Raw genomic sequence first — 22,833 nt, forward strand, 5'->3', positions numbered from 1 at the left:
GAGTGCCGAAGAGAAACCATGTACAGTACTTCACACGTCTAGACTTTGATCAGAGCTGGATTGATCATCATCAATCTGATCTATTTCCAAATTAATAGATTTCTTGCTGTGACATCAAGGTTCCTCAAGTTTTGGAAAAAAATTCTTGTGAAATTGTGACGGTAGAGCGCCGAAGAGAAAACATGTACAATACTGAACACGTCTAAACTTTGATCACAGCTGGATTGATCATCATCAATCTGATCTATTTCCAAACTAATAGATTTCTTGCTGTCACGTCAAGGGTCCTCAAGTTTCAAAATAAATTCTTGGGAAATTGTGACGGTAGAGTGCCGAAGAGAAACCATGTACAGTACGTAACAAGTCTAAACTTTGATCACAGCTGGATTGATCATCATCCATCGGATCTTTTTCCAAATTGATAGATTTCTTGCTGTGATATCAAGGGTCGTCAGGTTTCTAAAAAGATTGTTGGGAAATTGTAACGGGTAGAGCGCCGAAGAAAAAACATGTACAATACTTAACAATATACTTAATAGCACCTGAAAAAATCACTTTTGCTCCAGTGAGATGTGCCGCTATGCCATCATCCAAAATACATAGGAAGCCAGGCAAATAGGTTAAGATCGCTCTATATGCATGTGTTTGAAGTGCTTGAAGGCTGAATCAACGCCCCCCAGACGTAGCTCCAACTAAACACATGCATACATATGCAATAGGGGAACTCTTACGTACGCATGAATAATGGATCCTTGCCAAGTGCTACAGATGGAGAACAGCAGAGCGATGCTAATTGTTGACCACTATCGCTTTGCCGGCGCATCAAGAGTAATAGCCTACTTGCTTTATTTAAATCAGTTTCACCTTTTGATGGAGCAGTAACAGGGTGGCGGGGGCGAAGGGAGAACCAGACATGTTGGGTGACTGGTGGGCACCTTGGCCGAGTGCCATGATTGGTTAAGGCTGAAAGGGAGTTGATTTTAGGAGTCAGTTTTTATTATTATCATCATTATGACGCTTGGGGAGAAGGAAGTCATGGCTTTCACACCCCCTTTTGGATGAAAAAAATGCCCAAAACAACAGCATATACAATACAATGTATGTTTTTTTATACTGTTTACATAATTCTAAATATATATAATCATAGTTTGTGTTTTTTCAGTATCCCTTGGTGGAAAAACTTTGGACACCCCCGTCTGCCAGCAGCAGACCCTTATCTTTCTTACACTCGTACACGAACCAGGAAGTAGCAAAGACAAATCTTTTGATCCACCCGTTTATGTTCTATTTTTGTCATTTGAGTCACAATAGAAATGCAGTTCTACCACATTGCATGACTTCAGACTTCAGGAGCTGATGGTTTCATCATGTTTACACTGTGATCTAATGATTGCAGTATGTTTCAAGCCATCAAACAAATGTAAATATTAGTCAATGACAACACAACTGAAAACAAGAGTCAGTTTTTTCATTATCCACCCTCGGCCATCTCTGTGTGGAGTTTGCATGTTCTCTCCGTGCATGCGTGGGTTTTCAAATTGCCTTCCATATTTACTAATTTGTTACCTTGTCCTCATTAATTGATTCAATTGAAGATATCATTGATATATTTATTTAATAGTATTTTTATTGGGCTGCACTGCGTTCGAGTGGTTATCGCGCAGACCTCACAGCTAGGAGACCCGAGTTCAATTCCACCCTCGGCCATCTCTGTGTGGAGTTTGCATGTTCTCCCCGTGCATGCGTGGGTTTTCTCCGGGTACTCCGGTTTCCTCCCACATTCCAAAAACATGCTAGGTTAATTGGCCACTCCAAATTGTCCATAGGTATGAATGTGAGTGTGAATGGTTGTTTGTCTATATGTGCCCTGTGATTGGCTGGCCACCAGTCCAGGGTGTAACCCGCCTCTCGCCTGAAGACAGCTGGGATAGGCTCCAGCACCCCCTGCGACCCTCGTGAGGATAAGCGGTAGAAAATGAATGAATGAATGAATACACGTTGAAAGGTATCGATAATTATTAGGGTTTATTATCGCGATAGTTCGTTATACAGTGGTACCTTGGTTATTGTCTGCCCCGGTTAACACACTTTTTGGTTAAGAACCACAATTTTTGCAAAATATTTTGCCTTTGCTTACATTCTCCTGCTTTTTTGCATCCAAATGAAGCTCTGCTGAATGAATTAGTTTTTTCATTAAGGGAGAAAGAAATCCAAACGTGAATAAGTAACACCCCATCCCCTCTAAAGATTTAGGACTCCAGCAAACCACAGTGAGAGCCATTATCCACAAATTGAGAAAACATGGAACAGTAGTGAACCTTTCCAGGAGTGATTGGCCAACCAAAATGACCCCAAGACCACTCATCCAAGAGGTCACAAAAGACCCCACAACAACATCCAAAGAACTGCAGTCCTCCCTTGCCCCAGTTAAGGTCAGTGTTCATGACTCCATCATAAGAAAGACACTGGACAAATATGTCCTACATTAAGACTCATACAATAAGACTCGCCTCAGTTTTGCCAGAAAACATCTTAATGATTCCCAAGACCTTTGGGAAAATACTGTAGTCTTACGGGATCTGGTATAAAAGTAACGTCACATTCCAGAAAAAGAACGTCACACCAACAGTAAAATATGGTGGTAGTAGTGTGATGGCTTGTGGCTGTTTTGCTGCTTCAAGACCTGGAAGACTTGAAGTGATAAATGGAATCATGAATTCTGTTGTCCTGAACGAAAACGTCTGTCTTGGATTCTGCAGCAGAAGAATAATCCACAACACAAGTCCAAGACCCTGGACAGCCGTCCTCGCCGTAGTACAGGCCACAAGCTCATTGTCTTGTGTTTACTCCAAGGAGCCATAAACATCACAAAACTCATTAGACTAATTAGAAGAACACAAAATGCAGATCATTATCGGACATGCAAGGCTCGTCTCGCTTGTGTGGAATTGATTTATGGAAAGGTGTCCAGTCCCACATACGAGGGCATCGATCCGCCTGCAAATAACACTGAAGTACAGGCAGGGAACGGAAAAAAACACCAGATGCACCGCGGCCTATTAATTTTCCTCACGAGGGTCGCGGGGGTGCTGGAGCCTATCCCAGCTGTCTTCGGGCGAGAGGCGGGGTACACCCTGGACTGGTGGCCAGCCAATCACAGGGCACATATAGACAAACAACCATTCACACTCACATTCATACCTATGGACAATTTGGAGTGGCCAATTAACCTAGCATGTTTTTGGAATGTGGGAGGAAACCGGAGTACCCGGAGAAAACCCACGCATGCACGGGGAGAACATGCAAACTCCACACAGAGATAGCTGAGGGTGGAATTGAACCCTGGTCTCCTAGCTGTGAGGTCCAACCACTCTACCGCCGTGTCGCCATAACTGCAATTAATACATTAAATTATCAGTGGCACTTTTTTTTTTTTAAAGCGACAGCGTCACAAATGTTCCCGCACATAGGACATTGTGTGGAAGCGGAAGGCTTTTAATTAATGAATTCACGCCATGAAATGTAATTGGGAGAGGAAGCAGAGCATTTTGTAGGGAAATTAAAGTGGTTCAGGAGGGAGGGGGGACAGGGGGGGGGGATAAAAACAAATGAAGTAGAAAGAATTTGTTGGCACCAGCCATCACATTAGCATATTTTCATGAGGGCTTTTCCCGAGGCCTCGGCTTTGTATTCTCCTGTTAAATAAAGCCAACTGCTAATGAAGCAGGAACATCATGGCAGCGTTTTTTCCAGTTTGAGTGCGGACAGTGACAAGTGTAGATCATTATTTGACTTTTTAGGAGTCAAACTTTGGGGCTGGAACTCCATAAAGCTGTTGCCAAGTGATAACGCCGTAGATGGCGAATGTCTGGGAGGAGGAGGAATGGGAGGCAGTGACAGCTGTGAGTAGTTGACAGAGGAAATGTTTGCACTTCTCTGCTTATTTTCCATCTCAATCTCAACCCTGGCGGCACGGTGGAGGAGTGGTTAGCGCTACTGTATACAGTATATGTATACATATGTATATATTAAGCCCTAACCCTAACCCTAACCGCTAACCCTAACCCTAACCCTAACCACACAGAGATGGCCGAGGGTGGAATTGAACCCTGGTCTCCTAGCTGTGAGGTCTGCACTCTAACCACTTAACCGCCGTGCCGCCCCTGGATACATCAGTATTGATATATAAATGAACATGTTTTCAAAGGTTACTTCATACTGACTGACATGAACCAAAGCTGCACGGTGACCTAGTGGTTAGCGTGCAGGCCCCACAGTTAGGAGACCCGAGTTCGACCCTCGGCCATCTCTGTGTGGAGTTTGCATGTTCTCCCCGTGCATGCGTGGGTTTTCTCCGGGTACTCCGGTTTCCTCCCACATTCCAAAAACATGCTAGGTTAATTAGCGACTCCAAATTGTCCATAGGTATGAATGTGAGTGTGAATGGTTGTTTGTCTATATGTGCCCTGTGATTGGCTGGCCACCAGTCCCAGTACCACCAGTACCCCACCTCTCGCCATAAGACAGCTGGGATAGGCTCCAGCACCCCCTTGTGAGGAAAAAGCGGTCGAAAATGAATTGTTACAACCATCAAACTATGATACTGGTGTATCGATACCACATTGTCTTTTTATCTGTTTGTATATCTTTAGAACGCACAAGAGACAAGAAGGACGTATGTGTTCATGTCTAATGTAAAGATTATGGATTATGGACAAAATTCAAAAAAAGTGCAGTTTTCCTTAGTGAGTAGCAAGACATTTCTGTCATGCGTTATGGTCTGGGCTGCACGAGTGCTGCCAGACACTTGGAAGCTGTGGTTTATTGTTAATCAGAGCTTGATCCTCCCAATTGAGCATATCTTGGGTCATGCTCAAATGGAAGGAAGGAAGTATCAGAGATCATAGTCAAATAACTTCTCATAAGACGTACACACTCACCTAGCACAGTGTTGCGCAACACTTAAGACAGGAGTGTCCATGTGCACCCCTCGGCCGGTTTATATTGGCACATTCTAAAAATATCAAAAAACATAATATATTAATATTAAAATATTAAATAATAATATTAAATAATATTAATATTAAAATATGAAAACAAACAAGTTTTTATCTATCAAGAAATTTAAAATAGCATCATAAATAAAAAAAAATGATGAAAAATTTTGGAAAAGAAATTTGGAAACAAATAAAGTCAATATAAACAATATAAAGTTATAATTTGGGGGAAATTAGGTTGAGAAAAAGTTCTGGAAATAAAGTCAAATTATCATGGAAATACAGTCATAATATTACGAAAGGAAAATGTACAAGAAGAAAAGTTGAAATACTTGGAAAATAAAAACAAACAGCAACAATGGAAAACAGCTGTAATTTCACAAAAAACATGTCAAAATATGAATAGGAAAAAGTTGTATTCTAATGAAAAAAAGTCACAAAAAACTATCATTTTAGTAGCATAGTTGGATTTTTTAAATTTTTATTTATATTTTAAAGTCGTGATATTATAGGAAATTAAATTAGGTTGGGGAAAAAGTTAGAATATTATGGGAATGAAGGGATATAATATTATGAGTACAACATTTACAAAGATTTTTTTAAGAAAAAAAGGAAAAAATAAAAGCAAAAACGGGTTAAAAAAAAAAAAGCAAAGACTGAAGTTCATGCTCATAATACGCTTTTTCATGGGAAAATTACTTACAGATGCATTGTTGTCACTTGTCACTCACACCAGCCTGATTCTCACTGTCACACAGACTTAGCTTTCACTTTCCGGGCACACAGGCTAAAGTTTCACTTTCCTCAATCTTCCTCACTGATCTTTTAATTTGTCTACGCAAGAGTGGAAGAGGATTCCAGGAAAAACCCGTGCAGCTCTGGTCAATTTCAGAATTACGACACTTGGGCTCCTTATCATGTTGGAAAACCGTTTCCCAAGTGTAGTAAATACATATTTAAAAGCTGCAGGCCACAAAAGGTCCCCCGGCCAGACTTTGGACCCCCCCCCCCCCCAGCGTAAAATGAAGCAACATGTCAGCGGCTATCATGAAAGGGGGCTTCAGCCGCAGTCCACCTGCAGTGCTAATTAATGAGCATGCTGCGACTCCCACTCACGCGCCACCCAGGATAAACAAATCCACATAAATCATCCCGCTCCAACTCGGATGTAAACTAAAGGCGATGGCTTTTTAATCATAATTGAATTGGCGGGAATTCCCAGTCGTCAATATTCCTCGCACGGCTTGGTATCATGTTGTGGGGGGGTTTAGTTCCACTTGACAGCTTCATTGCTTCGGTTCCATTCATTGTGGGACGCTCGGGCAGAACTCCAAGGCTTTTCTGGCCGCAGCTTACATGAAAATATCACATAATTACTGCAGGAAAAGTAATCACGTCTGCGTGGGCTATTTTTAATAATTCATCGCTGATAGAATCAAAGGACGCTCGACTCGTCCTCTGCTGGAAAGGAAAATGTGTTCACGCTGCAGAGGTTTTAATCCTCCGCTTCCAATCAGCAGCCTCTCATTTGCATGCCTGGTGGTGCAGTGCAGCGTGCAGCAACAACGACCAAAAGAAAGGAGCTTGTCAGCTGACACGGTGTCCATGTGGAGACAGAGAGACCATCAATTTGACACTTTCGCTTGGAAGCGTCAAGAAAATATCTTGCCTTTATAGGTTTTCGGATGACGACAGAGGGCAAGTCGCAACTTGTTGTGTCTTTCTCGGGAGTCAGAAGGAAGAAGCAGTTTCTGTGTTAGAATCCCGCTTGAACTGGAAGTTTTTTTTTTGGTTTTTTGTTTTTTGTTTTTTGTTTTCTTTTTTTGTTTTTTTTTCTTTTTCTTTTTTGATTTTTTTAATGTATTTTGGCAGAACCTACCCGAAATGCCCCCCAATCAGGGTGGCATTTACATCACCAATATTTTTATTTGTAAACTATTAAACAACTCACCCTATTTACATGACTAACAAATATGGCACTAAGTGGGACCCATTATGCTCATTTTCAGCCTTTTGTATTGAGTTGTGGACTCCTATAGAGCAGCTACACACAATAACCAGCACAGAAAGCTTTCTAGTTCTTCCAGAATCTGCACCTATTCAGCTGTATTTCTTTGGATTCCACACATAAACATTGGCATTGTTTTTTGTTTTTTCTTTTTTTTCTTCTCTCTTTTCGTCACATATTTGTGTCAAAATTAATGTTTTGCTTGAAATTTATCTTTTCACAAAAAAAAGTTTTTCCTCCTTTTTTTAGTTGGGAACTGATATTTTCTTGAAACTTACCTATGTTCTACTTCTGATTACTAAAGAACAGAAAAATGTAGAAAGATTTTTTTTTTCTGGTGGAAGACAGGAGTCTTCAGGAGTCTAATATGCAGTGTGTCTTGAAAGATCAGGCAAAATGATGAAAAATGGCCGGTATTGAAGGGGTCTTTTAATATAGCTGTATGCCTCAGTTTATCAATATTCATCAATACCTACAGGATGCTTTGCTTTTATGGAAAGAGACTTACTATGTGACCTCTCCAATGCGCTCTCCGATGTCCTTGTGCATGGACAATTTTTGGGCGAACACATGGTGTGAGACAGGCCACCTTGGACGGCAAATTTGTGGATAAAACATCTGTTGTTCAGTATGAAAAAAAAAGAACTGGAAGTTTTCATGCTGTGTAATGAGGCAGTATTAGTCGTTTCACGCCGCAATCAACTTAGCAGTACTACAACACATGTCGACATAAACAGAGCCAGGTTTCGGAAAAAAAATGACGACAAAATGGCTGACCATGGCCATTCATGAGAGGAACTTACGTGTCAATCACAGGCTCGTGTAACCACAGCGACCGACCTCCAGCCAAACAAGCGAGGGGTAAACATGTCGCAAACAAGGCGTGAGCACAGTGGACTCAGCAGACAGAGCCACTGATTGCTTTCATTATTCCCCCTCAGATCCAAATGTCAACCAGCAGGAAGAGAGCAGCCCCATTGTGTTGCCCGATAATTAGAGGATCCATTTTCAGTCCTGCAAGAAGCGAGTGCTCCGGGATCAAAGCTGGAGAGTCCCAGCCTGGACTCTTTACAAGTCGGAACGCTGCCTTGCCTTGGTACCGCCAACTTAGCCGGCGTCTTTGTTGTTGTCATGTTTCTTCTTCTGTGCTTTAGAACTAAATGATGCACACACTGAGCGCCCAGAAAAGAATCATGTTCACATAAACATTGGTAGTGTTGTTCAAAAAGGTGATATTTTTTATGCATTTTGGCAGAGCTGGTCCTACCCAATCAGGGGGGCATTTACATCGCCAATATTTTTAATTTGTAAACGATTAAACAACTCACCCTATTTACATGACTAACAAATATGGCACTAAATGGGTCCCATTATGCTCTTTTTCAACCTTTTGTATTGAGTTGTGGACTCCTATAGAGCAGCTACACACAATAACCAGCACAGAAAGCTTTCTAGTTCTTCCAGAATCTGCACCTATTCAGCTGTATTTCTTTGGATTCCACACATAAACATTGGTAGTGTTTTTCAAAAAGTTGATTTTTTAATGTATTTTGGCAGAACCGGTCCTACCCGAAATGCCCCCCAATCATGAACAACCATGAACAAAAACACAATTGAATCAAATGTATTAAAAGGCCAAGAAGATACGACACAATGTGATTTTCAACCCATAAGCATCAAATCTCATCAACACATCTCATCTCCAGTAAGATCCAAGTGTGATGGCATCCCTCAGTGATGGAGACATCTCTCTGTGTTCCAGCGCACAAACCATCCTGGGGGAAGAACCCAAGTGGAAGATCATCTATTTCCACACAAAGTCAGAAGAACTAACTTGCTGCGTCTTAACTCAGCCTTCAGCCGTCACGTCCTCCAGGACCTCGGTACCACCGTCACAAGCTGTCGGACCACAAACGCACCGTGAGCTGGTTACGTTCCTGACATACAATCCAAAGGTGCATCTTCACTCGTATCAGATCTTTGAGGTGTGACTCCGACATTTGTTGTGACTTAGATGAGAACCATGAAGAAGCAGAGCGCTGCTCTTCTACTTCCTGACTAGGGGACCTTCTTCCTGAGTCAGCAAACATCAACATTTGATGTCTCACTTGGATGATCCTGATCATGATGACTCATGTCAAAGTTTACACATGTGATACTTTTACGTTAGTCCTCATTGGAGGACTTGCTTTACTTATACTTTTACTTTCCACTAAGAGAAAGGAGAGAAGTGCTTTTCAGGCTAAACAAACGTCTACATCAGACTTTTATACTTTTTTATATTGTGGCTTCAAGAAAAGAGAAGATGTTTGACTTACCAGCTGGATCGTATGTGACTGAAATGAAAGAGAAACAAGGTGAAATGCACTTCTCACAAATAGCAGAATGCAGACTTCTTTGGGGCTTCTTGTCCCTCACCTTGTCTGTTTCTGTAACGCACGTACAGGAAGATGGCCGCCAGGAGGACCACAGTGACGCCCACCACCGTGGCAATGATGGCGACAGTCCAGCCTGTTGAGAGCAAAAAGCGCAAACTGAATGAAAAAGGAGGAAGAGGAAACCTTCATGACTACTTTGCATGCATCCTATCAAACGTCAACCATTGTTATTGTGACACGGATCAATGATGGTGAAAGTCGGACTTCTGACAGGAAACGTCTCCAATGTGCTTGTTTGGAGGACACAAGCATTGGACTAAATGTGCCCTTCTCACCTTCATGGCTCGCGTTGCTCAGGATGCTTCTTCTCTCCAGCTTGGTGACCATGTCCTCCTTGACGCCAGCCAGCTGAAACACACATTCGTACTTGCCCTCCACGTCGGCCGTCACCTCCACTTTCAGGTCCACCGCCATCTGGAAGGTTCCATCGTGGTTGGGGAGCAGTTCTCCGTGCTCCACGTCCTCGTGGAGCTCCTCGCCGTCTTTCCTCCAAAATATCATGGCTCTGTCGGGGTAGAAACCTGTCGCGAAGCAGCTGACCGGAGAAGATGGAGTCTTCTGGAGGAGAGACACCTCTGGAAGCTCTGCACAGGAAGTGGCATGACGTGTGAATGGAGGAATGGACAGAAGGTGGAGAGGAGTAAAGGTGGAGAGAAAAGGAAAGCCAAAGCTTGTAATGCTAGTAATGTTCCTATAGGGGGCGTGCTAACATGGTTACAAAGGTGAAAGTACATCATGTGGTTCTACCTGTTCTCATTAGGACCTCCCTCCCATTGTTCACATACTTCTTCAAGTAAGAAGGACAATCCTCAGTGAAGTAAAACTTGCTATATTCCATCTTATGAATGTCATGGTCCCACTTGTGTTTGGTGGGGGCAGCTTGTGGTTTTGCTGCGGTCCATGTCCATGTCTTCGTGTCCAATGATACGAAGTCTTCTCCATCATAACTGTCCTGGGACCATCCATCAACCTCACCAGTCTCATCATTCCATTCACAGCCGACCATCAACTGGTAAATGTGAACACCTGAGAGAATGACACAATGTGTTGTAAAGCAGACTGAAACATCATCATCATCATCATCATCATCATCATCATCACACTATTTTATTTCTGTCAATCATGTCTTTTTTATTTCATTATGGGATGGACAGAGACAAAGTATCAGTGTGGTAATGTGTGTGTTTACTGCAGTATAAAAAGTGTGTAAGTACATCAAATATATTTTAATAGTAGAAAGTTCAACATAAACAAACCTTCAGTGTGGTTGAAGAGCCTCATTCGATTTTCAATGTTGAATTTGAGGACATATTCAGATCGTTTATTAATGTTTGTCTCTCTCTCCCAGTACTTTGGATCCTCTGCTGTGATTTTGTTCATCCAGTCCTGTTTGGGTTCTGCTTTCCTGCTGTTGCTGTCATAGTGAGCAATTCCAATGTCGTCAACATAACCAACACTCACATACTCTGGGAAGTTTGGAACTTGAGTGGACGCAATTTTGAAATACTTCAGCGTGTGAATCACTGAAAGAAAAAAAAAAGCAACAAATGTTATTATTTTGTTTCATGCTCGGGAAACTTGTATAATTCATCTGTGAAATGATTGTGTCTTAATGTAAACATGAAAACACTGTTTGATTTCACAATAAAAAGGTAACTTCCTGTTGTAAGAGAGCAACACATTTTACACACATTTGATGTATTTCATCTTTATACGTTAGTAGGTTTTTAATAACTAATAACTACTTTGACAACTGTCATTGGTTAATAAATAAGCTTCATTCTTGCTACCCGAGTTTAATTAGTAAAATAGACGTTATTTTATAAAAAAAAATAATAATTTAAATTCTACTAACAATACACAAGGATGTTGACTCAACTATCTTCAACAATAAGCTTGTTGTATTTCTTTGTAACTAAAGATGTGTATAATCACAACAAGTAATCAAAAAAATTAATATTTGGGTCAAATTAGATGATAAACTAGTAAATAAAGTGTACTTACCAGGCACCACGCTATGTATTTTCACAACCAGAAGAAAGAATAAAAACAAGTCCATGGTGAGCTGTCTCAAGTGCAGAATAAAAACATGTTTTCTGTTTTAATCCGGCTAACAAAGTATGGAGAACTACCTCGACTAGCAAACATGAAATGCTAGCTAAAGTGGAGACGTGTTTTGATACTTCCGCATCTGGGCCAATGAGAATTCAGGGAAAAGTGACGTCACGTATCACTGGGTAAACGTCTCCGCTATATTTTGTTATTTTGGGAAGCTGGATATGGTTTGTTTTAACATACTATGACAGTATCTAACAGGTGTAGCGTGTGTTGCGTTGTAATTCGTGGTTATAAAATGGAGTTAGCAGAAGTGTGTGTAGATTATGTAGGAGGTGAAAAGTAGCGACAGTGTGAAGTTGGCGGTGACGCAGCAACATACTTGTTTTTCCTGCTCAACAAACAGGAAGTAGTGTATCATAATAGAGCGCCGCCTATGGTTATCTGGTATACGTCTGGTACAGGCTGGTGTGAGTTTCTTGGAAATCACGTGATCTTGCTTTGTTGGCAGGGCAAAGCTTCTAGAAGTAGAAATTAGTGGTGATTAATTGATGTAAAGGTGCAGGCTATGAAGGAACAGACAGGATGAGGTGAAAGCCGGGCCAATCGATGCCGGGTTGTTAGCATCACTCCATCAATGCGGGATGTTTGCATGGCTGTGTGGGGGCTGCCTGGGGAGGATTAGCTAGCTTGGTGGGATACCAAAAGTCACCTTGCTCCCGACGTGAAGGATACACAGCTCAGCCTTGTGCTTGCTGGTGACGCATCACAATGGCTGCTTATTTATTTCCTATAAAGACTCTTATTATTATTATTCAATGCACCTGTATTGTGGAATACATGGAATAATAATCTTATAAAAAGGGATACCCACATTCCCAATGGTCATTTAGTCCTCACCTACTTTTCTTTCTTATTTATATTGTTTTATATAAATTAATTTATTTTTTTGTATTTATTCTTTCATTTATGTACTTTTTTATTGTGTTTTTTAAATCTACTTTAATATTTAAAAGTTAAGAACAGCGTTTTGCAATGATCATTTCATCACTTTTATTTTTATTCATTTATTTCACTTTTGTGTAATAATTTTTTTTAAACAATTATTTTGTCATTTTATTTATTATTATATTATATATTTAACATTTTTAAGTATTTCATTTTTTATTTTTGTCTTTTTTTTAAATGATACCTTTTAAGTCATTGTATTTTTCAACACTTCCAATTACTCTATGTTGTTTTAAAAATCTTACTTTAATATTTAAAGTTGAGACCCACGTTTTCCAATGGTCATATAGTCCTGATGCGGTTTTATTTCATTTATTTTTGTCCTAATTTTTATTTTATTTAAAAAATATATATACCTCATTCTCCTAATGTGCCTTCAAGGACCGCCGAACAATACAACTGTGAGGCATGTTTTTTTTACAGTAACAGTGGTCCATGTGTGCTGTACAATTTACCTGCATAATCACATATTTAAATTAGGGCTGTCAAAGTTAACGCGTTAATGACGAGTTTTATTATTTATTTGCATCTACTGTGGCTATGTTTTGAATTATCACAGATTACATGGCCTGCCAGGTGTTGTTTCTAATTGTCATATACATGCTACTTTGGCATAAGAGTGACACAACTAACCATTTTTTCCACATTTTTACATTTCTTTGATGATTTTTGCATTGAACTGCCAGCTAAATTGGGAGTTCCAGCTGCTATTGACGGGCTGTCAATGGGATGACCGTGACTGAAGTCCAGTGTTTTGCTAGCGTTAGCAATTTAGCATGGAACTATCACAATGATACACATTAGCACTGAAAGTCATCAAATCTTACCTTTATGCATTCCCACATAGTATCAGCATTCGGGAGCAAGTATGAGGTGAAAGAAAAAGCGGGAAAATACATCAAAATATATTCATACAGCCCTCTTTGTATCCGGTTCGTCGGTGTGTTCAATGACCGTCAAAAAAGTAGGACAAATGGCAAATCGCATTAAACATTCAAAAACTGTGGAAAAAAGAGTATTATCATAAAGTATTTACCAAAAATATGTTTGCTGACTGTATTTTTTTAAATAACGGTCCAAAGTTCCCAAATTGATATCTCTTTACATAAAATTTAATGTAATTAGGGCTCGAGCACTGACCAGTGCGAAAGCCCTATTGTAATCGTAATTAGGGCTCGAGCACTGACCAGTGCGAAAGCCCTATTGTAATCGTAATGTTTATTATTATTAGGGCTCGAGCACTGACCAGTGCCAAAGCCCTATTGTAATCGTAATGTTTATTATTATTAGGGCTCGAGCACTGACCAGTGCGAAAGCCCTATTGTAATCGTAATGTTTATTAGGGCTCGAGCACTGACCAGTGCGAAAGCCCTATTGTAATCGTTCCGTTTCTTTTTATTATTATTATTATTATTATTATTATTCTTCTCCGCCTTTGAGCGCCATTTTGAGGGCCTTCACATGCCCGAAAACTCACCAAATTTTGCGAGCGCATCAGGTCTGGCGAAAAATTTGATATTTTATGGGTTTCAAATATAATGTTCCAAAATTGGCTCTCTAGCGCCACCTTGAAATTTAAAAAAAATTGGCCCCCGCCACCAGTTTCACCGATCGTCACCAAACATGGTGGAGACGTCTATCGTGACAGGACGGACCAAAAAGTCTCAAGAACCCATATTGCAAAACGAACAGGAAGTCGGCCATTTTGGATGGCGCCGGCCTTTTTCGGGCCAGAAGTTGGGGTCGTATCTCGACGAACTCCTCCTAGGGGGTTTGACCGAATGAGTCCGTTGTTGCATCAACGGACACTAGACGGATGGCCGACGTTAAATTGCGAAGGATTTTGGGATATTCCATACGATGTGGGCGTGGCACGCCCCCAAATTTTGCCCTTTTTCATCTGTCCGGGCCTTGCACGCTGAGCGTAACTGTAGACGTGAATAACTTGGCTCCACGTGGTCAGATCTTCATCATACTTGATACATGTGATCATGGCCCCGCCCCGAAGGTCCCCGTAGGTCACTTCCTGATTTCGTCGCAGCGCCACCTATTGGCGACAGGCTAAAGGCGTGTCATCTACATGAGGCCTTTTCTGGCAGGAGATTCATCAGATGAACACCGAGGTCACAAGGTCACTGCCTGACAGCCTGGTGAAGCCTGTTGATGGACCATGATCCAGGAAAAGCGCACGTGGTGGGCGTGGCCTGGCGGCGAATGCTCAGGCCTCGCCGTTTACAAAGAAAGGGTCATCATTCGCCCGCAGAAGGTCGCATGTGCTTGAAAACTCATAAGGGGGGGCAGATTCCGGGCCTGAGGGCCCTGGTGGAGCCCCCATTTGAAACCAAGCCAAATTGACTCACTAGCGCCACCTAGAAGTTTTAAAATAATTATCCCTCGCCTCCCGTTGCACGTATGGGCATGATTTTCGGAGGAGACATCACTCGTGACAGGACGCACAAAAAAGTCTCAAGAACCCATGTTCAAAAACCAACAGGAAGTCGGCCATTTTAGGTGGCGGCGGCCATTTGGGGGAGGATGTAGGGGTCGTATCTCGACGAACTCCTCCTAGGGGGTTTGACCGAATGAGTCCGTTGTAGCATCAACAGACACTAGACGGGTGGCCCACGTTAAATTGCGAAGGATTTTGGGCTGCTACTTAGGATGTGGGCGTGGCACGCCACCAAACTTTTACTTTATCCTTAACTTTTACCTTATCTGGCCCTGCCTGGTGTCTGGCCTTGCCTTGAAGCAATGTACATCAAAGTCAATACACAGTTTGACTGACAGACTGATGATGTCAGTCGATGGACTGTGATGTGTGTAAAGCACATGTGGTGGGCGTGGCCACGGCGAATGGTCAGCCTTCGCCATTGACCATCGAAGGCTCATATTTTGCCCGCAGAAGGTCACAGGCTGCTGAAATCTTACACGTAAGGTCAGAATCCAGGCCTGAGCGCCCTGGTGGTGCTCCCATGTGACACCAATCTAAATTGACACACTAGCGCCACCTAGAAGTTTCAATTCATTATCCCTCGCCACCCGTTGCACATATCACTATGATTTTCGGTGGAGACGTCTATCATGACAGGACGCACCTAACGCTCTAGAAACCATGTTCAAAACACAGCGCCACCAACTGGTGGAAATGTATATCTGCTGTAACTTCCTGAGTCATGGTCAGATTGTCTTGAAAATTTTTTTGGTGTGTTGGGTCAATCTCTGGTCTGTTATACTGTGTGTACATAGACTGTATAGCGCCACCAACTGGTGGAAATGTACATCAGCTGTAACTTCCTTCCACATGGTCGGATCGGCCCCAAATTTTTTCTGGTGGTTTGGGGTACCCTCTGGTCTATGACTGTGTGTGTACATAGACTGTATAGCGCCACCAACTGGCGAAAATGTATATCTGCCGTAACTTCATTATGCATGGTCGGATCAACTCCACATTTTTTTGGCTGGGTTGGGTCAATCTCTGGTCTGTTATACTGTGTGTACATAGACTCTATAGCGCCACCAACTGGTGGAAATGTATATCAGCCGTATCTTCCTTCCACATGGTCGGATCGGTCCCAAATTTTTTCTGGTGGTTTGGGGTACCCTCTGGTCTATTACTGTGTGTGTACATACACTCTATAGCGCCACCAACTGGCGGAAATGTATATAGCCATAGCTTCCTTTCACATGGTCAGATCGTCTCTAAATTTTTTTTGGTCGGTCGGGTCACCCACCACTCTTTGAATCTGCGTGTCCATAGACTCTATAGCGCCACCAACTGGTGGAAATGTATATCTGCCGTAACTTCCTTCCACATGGTCGGATCGGCACCAAATTTTTTCTGCCGGTTTGGGGTAACCTCTGGTCTATGACTGTGTGTGTACATAGACTGTATAGCGCCACCAACTGGTGGAAATGTATATCTGCCGTAACTTTCTCCCACATGGTCGGATCTGCCCGAATTTTTTTCTGGTGGTTCAAGGTATCCTCTGGTCTATGACAGTGTGTGTACATACGCTATAGCGCCACCAACTGGTGGAAATGTATATCAGCTGTAACTTCCTTCCACATGGTCGGATCGGTCCCAAATTTTTTTTGCTGGGTTGGGTCACCCTCCACTCTGTGACTGGGTGTGTACATACACTCTATAGCGCCACCAACTGGTGAAAATGTATATCTGCCGTAACTTCCTTCCACATGGTCGGATCGGTCCCAATTTTTTTCTGGTGGTTTGGGGTACCCTCTGGTCTATGACTGTGTGTGTACATAGACTCTATAGCGCCACCAACTGTTGGAAATGTATATAGCCATAACTTCCTTACACATGGTCGGATCGTCTCTAAATTTTTTTGGTCGGTCAGGTCACCCTCCACTCTTTGAATTTGCGTGTCCATAGACTCTATAGCGCCACCAACTGGTGGAAATGTTTATCTGCCGTAACTTCCTCCCACATGGTCGGATCTGCCCAAATTTTTTTCCGGTGGTTCGGGGTACCCTCTGGTCTATGACAGTGTGTGTACATACGCTATAGCGCCACCAACTGGTGGAAATGTATATCAGCCGTAACTTCCTTCCGCACGGTCCAATCGGCACCTAATTTTTTCTGGTGGTTCGGGGTACCCTCCGGTCCGTTACCATGTGGGCGCATAGACTGTATAGCGCCACCCACAGGCGGAAACGTATATCCGCTGCAAGTACCTACCGCACGGTCCGATCGTCACAAATTTTTTTATGGCTGTTTGGGGCGCCGGACGGGACGTGACCGCGCAACCGCCTCGCCGCCGGCGTCGCCCCCTCCTGGCGGACAATTTTAAGTGCCGTAACTCCCTAACGGCTTATCCGATCGCCGCAGTTTTTCGTACGGCGCGTCCGCACGCCCGTCCGGTCACGCGCACGCCCCCGACCCGCGCGTACCCCCGACCGCGTCGGGGTGCTCGAGCCCGCTCATCACTGCTTGCAGTTTTAATTATTATTATTATTATTCTGACGAAATGACGGCCTTTTTGAGGGCCTGAACATGCCCGAAAACTCACCAAATTTGGCGAGCGCATCAGGTCTGGCGAAAAATTTGATATTTTATGGGTTTCAAATATAATGTTCCAAAATTGCCTCTCTAGCGCCACCTTGAATTTTAAAAAAAATTAGCCCCCGCCACCACTTTCACCGATCGTCACGAAACTTGGTGGAGACGTCTATCGTGACAGGACGGACCAAAAAGTCTCAAGAACCCATATTGGAAAACGAACAGGAAGTCGGCCATTTTGGATGGCGCCGGCCTTTTTCGGGCCAGAAGTTGGGGTCGTATCTCGACGAACTCCTCTTAGGGGGTTTGACCGAATGAGTCCGTTGTTGCATCAACGGACACTAGACGGATGGCCGACGTTAAATTGCGAAGGATTTTGGGATATTCCGTACGATGTGGGCGTGGCACGCCCCCAAATTTTGCCCTTTTTCATCTGTCCGGGCCTTGCACGCTGAGCGTAACTGTAGACGTGAATAACTTGGCTCCACGTGGTCAGATCTTCATCATACTTGGTACATGTGATCATGGCCCCGCCCCGAAGGTCCCCGTAGGTCACTTCCTGATTTCGTCGCAGCGCCACCTATTGGCGACAGGCTAAAGGCGTGTGATCTACATGAGGCCTTTTCTGGCAGGAGATTCATCAGATGAACACCGAGGTCACAAGGTCACTGCCTGACAGCCTGGTGAAGCCTGTTGATGGACCATGATGCAGGAAAAGCGCACGTGGTGGGCGTGGCCTGGCAGCGAATGCTCAGGCCTCGCCGTTTACAAAGAAAGGGTCATCATTCGCCCGCAGAAGGTCGCATGTGCTTGAAAACTCATAAGGGGGGGCAGATTCCAGGCCTGAGGGCCCTGGTGGGGCCCCCATTTGAAACCAAGCCAAATTGACTCACTAGCGCCACCTACAAGTTTTAAAATCATTATCCCTCGCCTCCTGTTGCACGTATGGGCATGATTTTCGGAGGAGACATCACTCGTGACAGGACGCACAAAAAAGTCTCAAGAACCCATGTTCAAAAACCAACAGGAAGTCCGCCATTTTAGGTGGCGGCGGCCATTTGGGGGAGGATGTAGGGGTCGTATCTCGACGAACTCCTCCTAGGGGGTTTGACCGAATGAGTCCGTTGTAGCATCAACGAACACTAGACGGATGACCCATGTTAAATTGCGAAGGATTTTGGGCTGCTACTGAGGATGTAGGCGTGGCACGCCACCAAACTTTTACTTTAACCTTAACTTTTACCTTATCTGGCCCTGCCTGGTGTCTGGCCTTGCCTTGAAGCAATGTACATCAAAGTCAATACACAGTTTGACTGACAGACTGATGATGTCAGTTGATGGACTGTGATGTGTGTAAGGCACATGTGGTGGGCGTGGCCACGGCGAATGGTCAGCCTTCGCCATTGACCATCGAAGGCTCATATTTCGCCCGCAGAAGGTCACAGGCTGCTGAAATCTTACACGTAAGGTCAGAATCCAGGCCTGAGCGCCCTGGTGGTGCTCCCATGTGACACCAATCTAAATTGACACACTAGCGCCACCTAGAAGTTTCAATTCATTATCCCTCGCCACCCGTTGCACGTATCACTATGATTTTCGGTGGAGACGTCTATCATGACAAGACGCACCGAACGCTCCAGAACCCATGTTCAAAACACAGCGCCACCAACTGGTGGAAATGTATATCTGCCGTAACTTCCTTATACATGGTCGGATCGTCTCCTATTTTTTTTGGGTGGGTTCGGTCATCCTCCAGTCTGTGACTGTGTGTGTATATAGACTCTATAGCGCCACCAACTGGTGGAAATGTATATCTGCCGTAACTTCCTGATTCATGGTCAGATTGTCTTGAAATTTTTTTTGGTGTGTTGGGTCAATCTCTGGTCTGTTATACAGTGTGTACATAGACTCTATAGCGCCACCAACTGGTGGAAATGTACATCAGCTGTAACTTCCTTCCACGTGGTTGGATCGGCCCCAAATTTTTTCTGGTGGTTTGGGGTACCCTCTGGTCTATGACTGTGTGTGTACATAGACTGTATAGCGCCACCAACTGGCGAAAATGTATATCTGCCGTAACTTCCTTATGCATGGTCGGATCGTCTCCACATTTTTTTGGCTGGGTTGGGTCAATCTCTGGTCTGTTATACTGTGTGTACATAGACTCTATAGCGCCACCAACTGGTGGAAATGTTTATCAGCCGTATCTTCCTTCCACATGGTCGGATCGGTACCAAATTTTTTTTGCTGGGTTGGGTCACCCTCCACTCTGTGACTGTGTGTGTACGTAGACTCTATAGCGCACCCAACTGGTGAAAATGTATATCTGCCGTAACTTCCTTCCACATGGTCGGATCTGTCCCAAATTTTTTCTGGTGGTTTGGGGTACCCTCTGGTCTATGACTGTGTGTGTACATACACTCTATAGCGCCACCAACTGGCGGAAATGTATATAGCCATAGCTTCCTTCCACATGGTCGGATCGTCTCTAAATTTTTTTTGGTCGGTCGGGTCACCCACCACTCTTTGAATCTGCGTGTCCATAGACTCTATAGCGCCACCAACTGGTGGAAATGTATATCTGCCGTAACTTCCTCCCACATGGTCGGATCGGCCCGAATTTTTTTCTGGTGGTTCGGGGTACCCTCTGGTCTATGACAGTGTGTGTACATACGCTATAGCGCCACCAACTGGTGGAAATGTATATCAGCCGTAACTTCCTTCCGCACGGTCGGATCCGCACCTAATTTTTTCTGGTGGTTTGGGGTACCCTCCAGTCCGTTACCATGTGGGCGCATAGACTGTATAGCGCCACCAACAGGCGGAAACGTATATCCGGCACAAGTACCTACCGCACGGTCCGATCGTTGCGAATTTTTTTATGGCGGTTCAGGACGTCGGACGGGACGTGACCGCGCACCCGCCTCACCGCCGGCGTCGCCCCCTCCTGGCGGAAATTTGTAAATGCCGTAACTCCCTTACCGCTTATCCAATCGCCACGGTTTTTCGTACGGCGCGTCCGCACGCCCGTCCGGTCGCGCGCGCGCCCCCGACCCGCGCGCACCCCCGACCCGCGCGTACCCCCGACCGCGTCGGGGTGCTCGAGCCCGCTCATCACTGCTCGCAGTTTTAATTAGGGCTCGAGCACTGACCAGTGCGAAAGCCCTATTGTAATCGTAATGTTTATTATTATTATTATTATTATTATTATTAGGGCTCGAGCACTGACCAGTGCGAAAGCCCTATTGTAATCGTAATGTTTATTATTATTATTATTATTATTATTATTATTATTATTATTATTATTATTCTGCCGATTCGACGGCCTTTTTGAGGGCCTGAACATGCCCGAAAACTCACCAAATTTTGCAAGCGCGTCAGGTCTGCCGAAAATTTCGATCTGGTGGGGGTCCCGAAAACAATGTTCCAAAATTGACTCTCTAGCGCCACCTTTTATTTTTGAAAAAATTGGCCCCCGACACCAGTTTCACCTATCGTCACGAAACTTTGTGGAGACGTCTATCGTGACAGGACGGACCAAAAAGTCTCAAGAACCCATATTGTAAAACGAACAGGAAGTCGGCCATTTTGGATGGCGCCGGCCTTTTTCGGGCCAGAAGTTGGGGTCGTATCTCGACGAACTCCTCCTAGGGGGTTTGACCGTTGTTGCATCAACGGACACTAGACGGCTGGCCGACGTTAAATTGCGAAGGATTTTGGGATATTCCGTACGATGTGGGCGTGGCACGCCCCCAAATTTTGCCCTTTTTCATCTGCCCGGGCCTTGCACGCTGAGCGTAACTGTAGACGTGAATAACTTGCCTCCACATGGTCAGATCTTCATCATACTTGGTACATGTGATCATGGCCCCGCCCCGAAGGTCCCCGTAGGTCACTTCCTGATTTCGTCGCAGCGCCACCTATTGGCGACAGGCTAAAGGCGTGTCATCTACATGAGGCCTTTTCTGGCAGGAGATTCATCAGATGAACACCGAGGTCACAAGGTCACTGCCTGACAGCCTGGTGAAGCCTGTTGATGGACCATGATGCAGGAAAAGCGCACGTGGTGGGCGTGGCCTGGCGGCGAATGCTCAGGCCTCGCCGTTTACAAAGAAAGGGTCATCATTCGCCCGCAGAAGGTCGCATGTGCTTGAAAACTCATAAGGGGGGGCAGATTCCAGGCCCGAGGGCCCTGGTGGTGCTCCCATGTGACACCAATCTAAATTGACACACTAGCGCCACCTAGAAGTTTCAAATCATTATCCCTCGCCACCCGTTGCACGTATCACTATGATTTTCGGTGGAGAAGTCTATCATGACAGGACGCACCTAACGCTCCAGAACCCATGTTCAAAACACAGCGCCACCAACTGGTGGAAATGTATATCTGCTGTAACTTCCTCACGCATGGTCGGATCGTCTCCTAATTTTTTGGGTGGGTTCGGTCACCCTCCAGTCTGTGACTGTGTGTGTATATGGACTCTATAGCGCCACCAACTGGTGGAAATGTATATCTGCCATAACTTCCTGATTCATGGTCAGATTGTCTTGAAATTTTTTTTGGTGTGTTGGGTCAATCTCTGGTCTGTTATACTTTGTGTACATAGACTGTATAGCACCACCTATTGGTGGCAATGTATATCAGCTGTAACTTCCTTCCACATGGTCGGATCTGCCCCAATTTTTTTCTGGTGGTTTGGGATACCCTCCAGTCTATGACTGGGTGTGTACATAGACCCTATAGCGCCACCAACTGGTGAAAATGTATATCTGCCGTCACTTCCTCCCACTTGGTCCGATCTGCCCAAATTTTTTTCTGGTGGTTTGGGGTACCCTCTGGTCTATGACTGTGTGTGTACATACACTATAGCGCCACCAACTGGTGGAAATGTATATCAGCTGTAACTTCCTTCCACATGGTCGCATCGGCCCCAAATTTTTTCTGGTGGTTTGGGGTACCCTCTGGTCTATGACTGTGTGTATACATAGACTCTATAGCGCCACCAACTGGTGGAAATGTATATAGCCGTAACTTCCTTCCACATGGTCGGATCGTCTCTAAATTTTTTTTGGTCGGTCGGGTCACCCTCTACTCTTTGAATCTGCGTGTCCATAGACTCTATAGCGCCACCAACTGGTGGAAATGTATATCTGCCGTAACTTCCTCCCACATGGTCGGATCTGCCCGAATTTTTTTCTGGTGGTTCGGGGTACCCTTTGGTCTATGACAGTGTGTGTACATACGCTATAGCGCCACCAACTGGTGGAAATGTATATCAGCCGTAACTTCCTTCCGCACGGTCGGAT

General features: G+C 44.2%; 1 protein-coding gene across 2 annotated transcripts; it reads right to left on the bottom strand.

Moving 5' to 3' along the window:
* Nucleotides 1-6,142: 6,142 nt before the first annotated feature.
* Nucleotides 6,143-11,918, bottom strand: LOC131106486 (major histocompatibility complex class I-related gene protein-like). Of its 2 annotated transcripts, none has more exons than XM_058055599.1 (8): nucleotides 11,448-11,918; nucleotides 10,700-10,966; nucleotides 10,191-10,469; nucleotides 9,719-10,027; nucleotides 9,424-9,516; nucleotides 9,324-9,341; nucleotides 8,855-8,904; nucleotides 6,143-8,780 (listed from the first exon to the last, which is right to left on the bottom strand). In XM_058055599.1, the coding sequence occupies exons 1-7, from the start codon at nucleotides 11,500-11,502 to the stop codon at nucleotides 8,855-8,857; spliced, it is 1,071 nt and encodes a 356-aa protein (XP_057911582.1). In that variant the 5' UTR covers nucleotides 11,503-11,918; the 3' UTR covers nucleotides 6,143-8,780. The 2 variants fall into 2 exon arrangements, with proteins under 2 accessions (XP_057911582.1, XP_057911574.1); XM_058055591.1 differs by having other exon boundaries at nucleotides 8,840-8,904.
* Nucleotides 11,919-22,833: the final 10,915 nt, after the last annotated feature.

Source organism: Doryrhamphus excisus, chromosome 2 (genome assembly GCF_030265055.1).
Source record: "Doryrhamphus excisus isolate RoL2022-K1 chromosome 2, RoL_Dexc_1.0, whole genome shotgun sequence".
In the NCBI taxonomy this organism is placed as follows: domain Eukaryota; kingdom Metazoa; phylum Chordata; class Actinopteri; order Syngnathiformes; family Syngnathidae; genus Doryrhamphus; species Doryrhamphus excisus.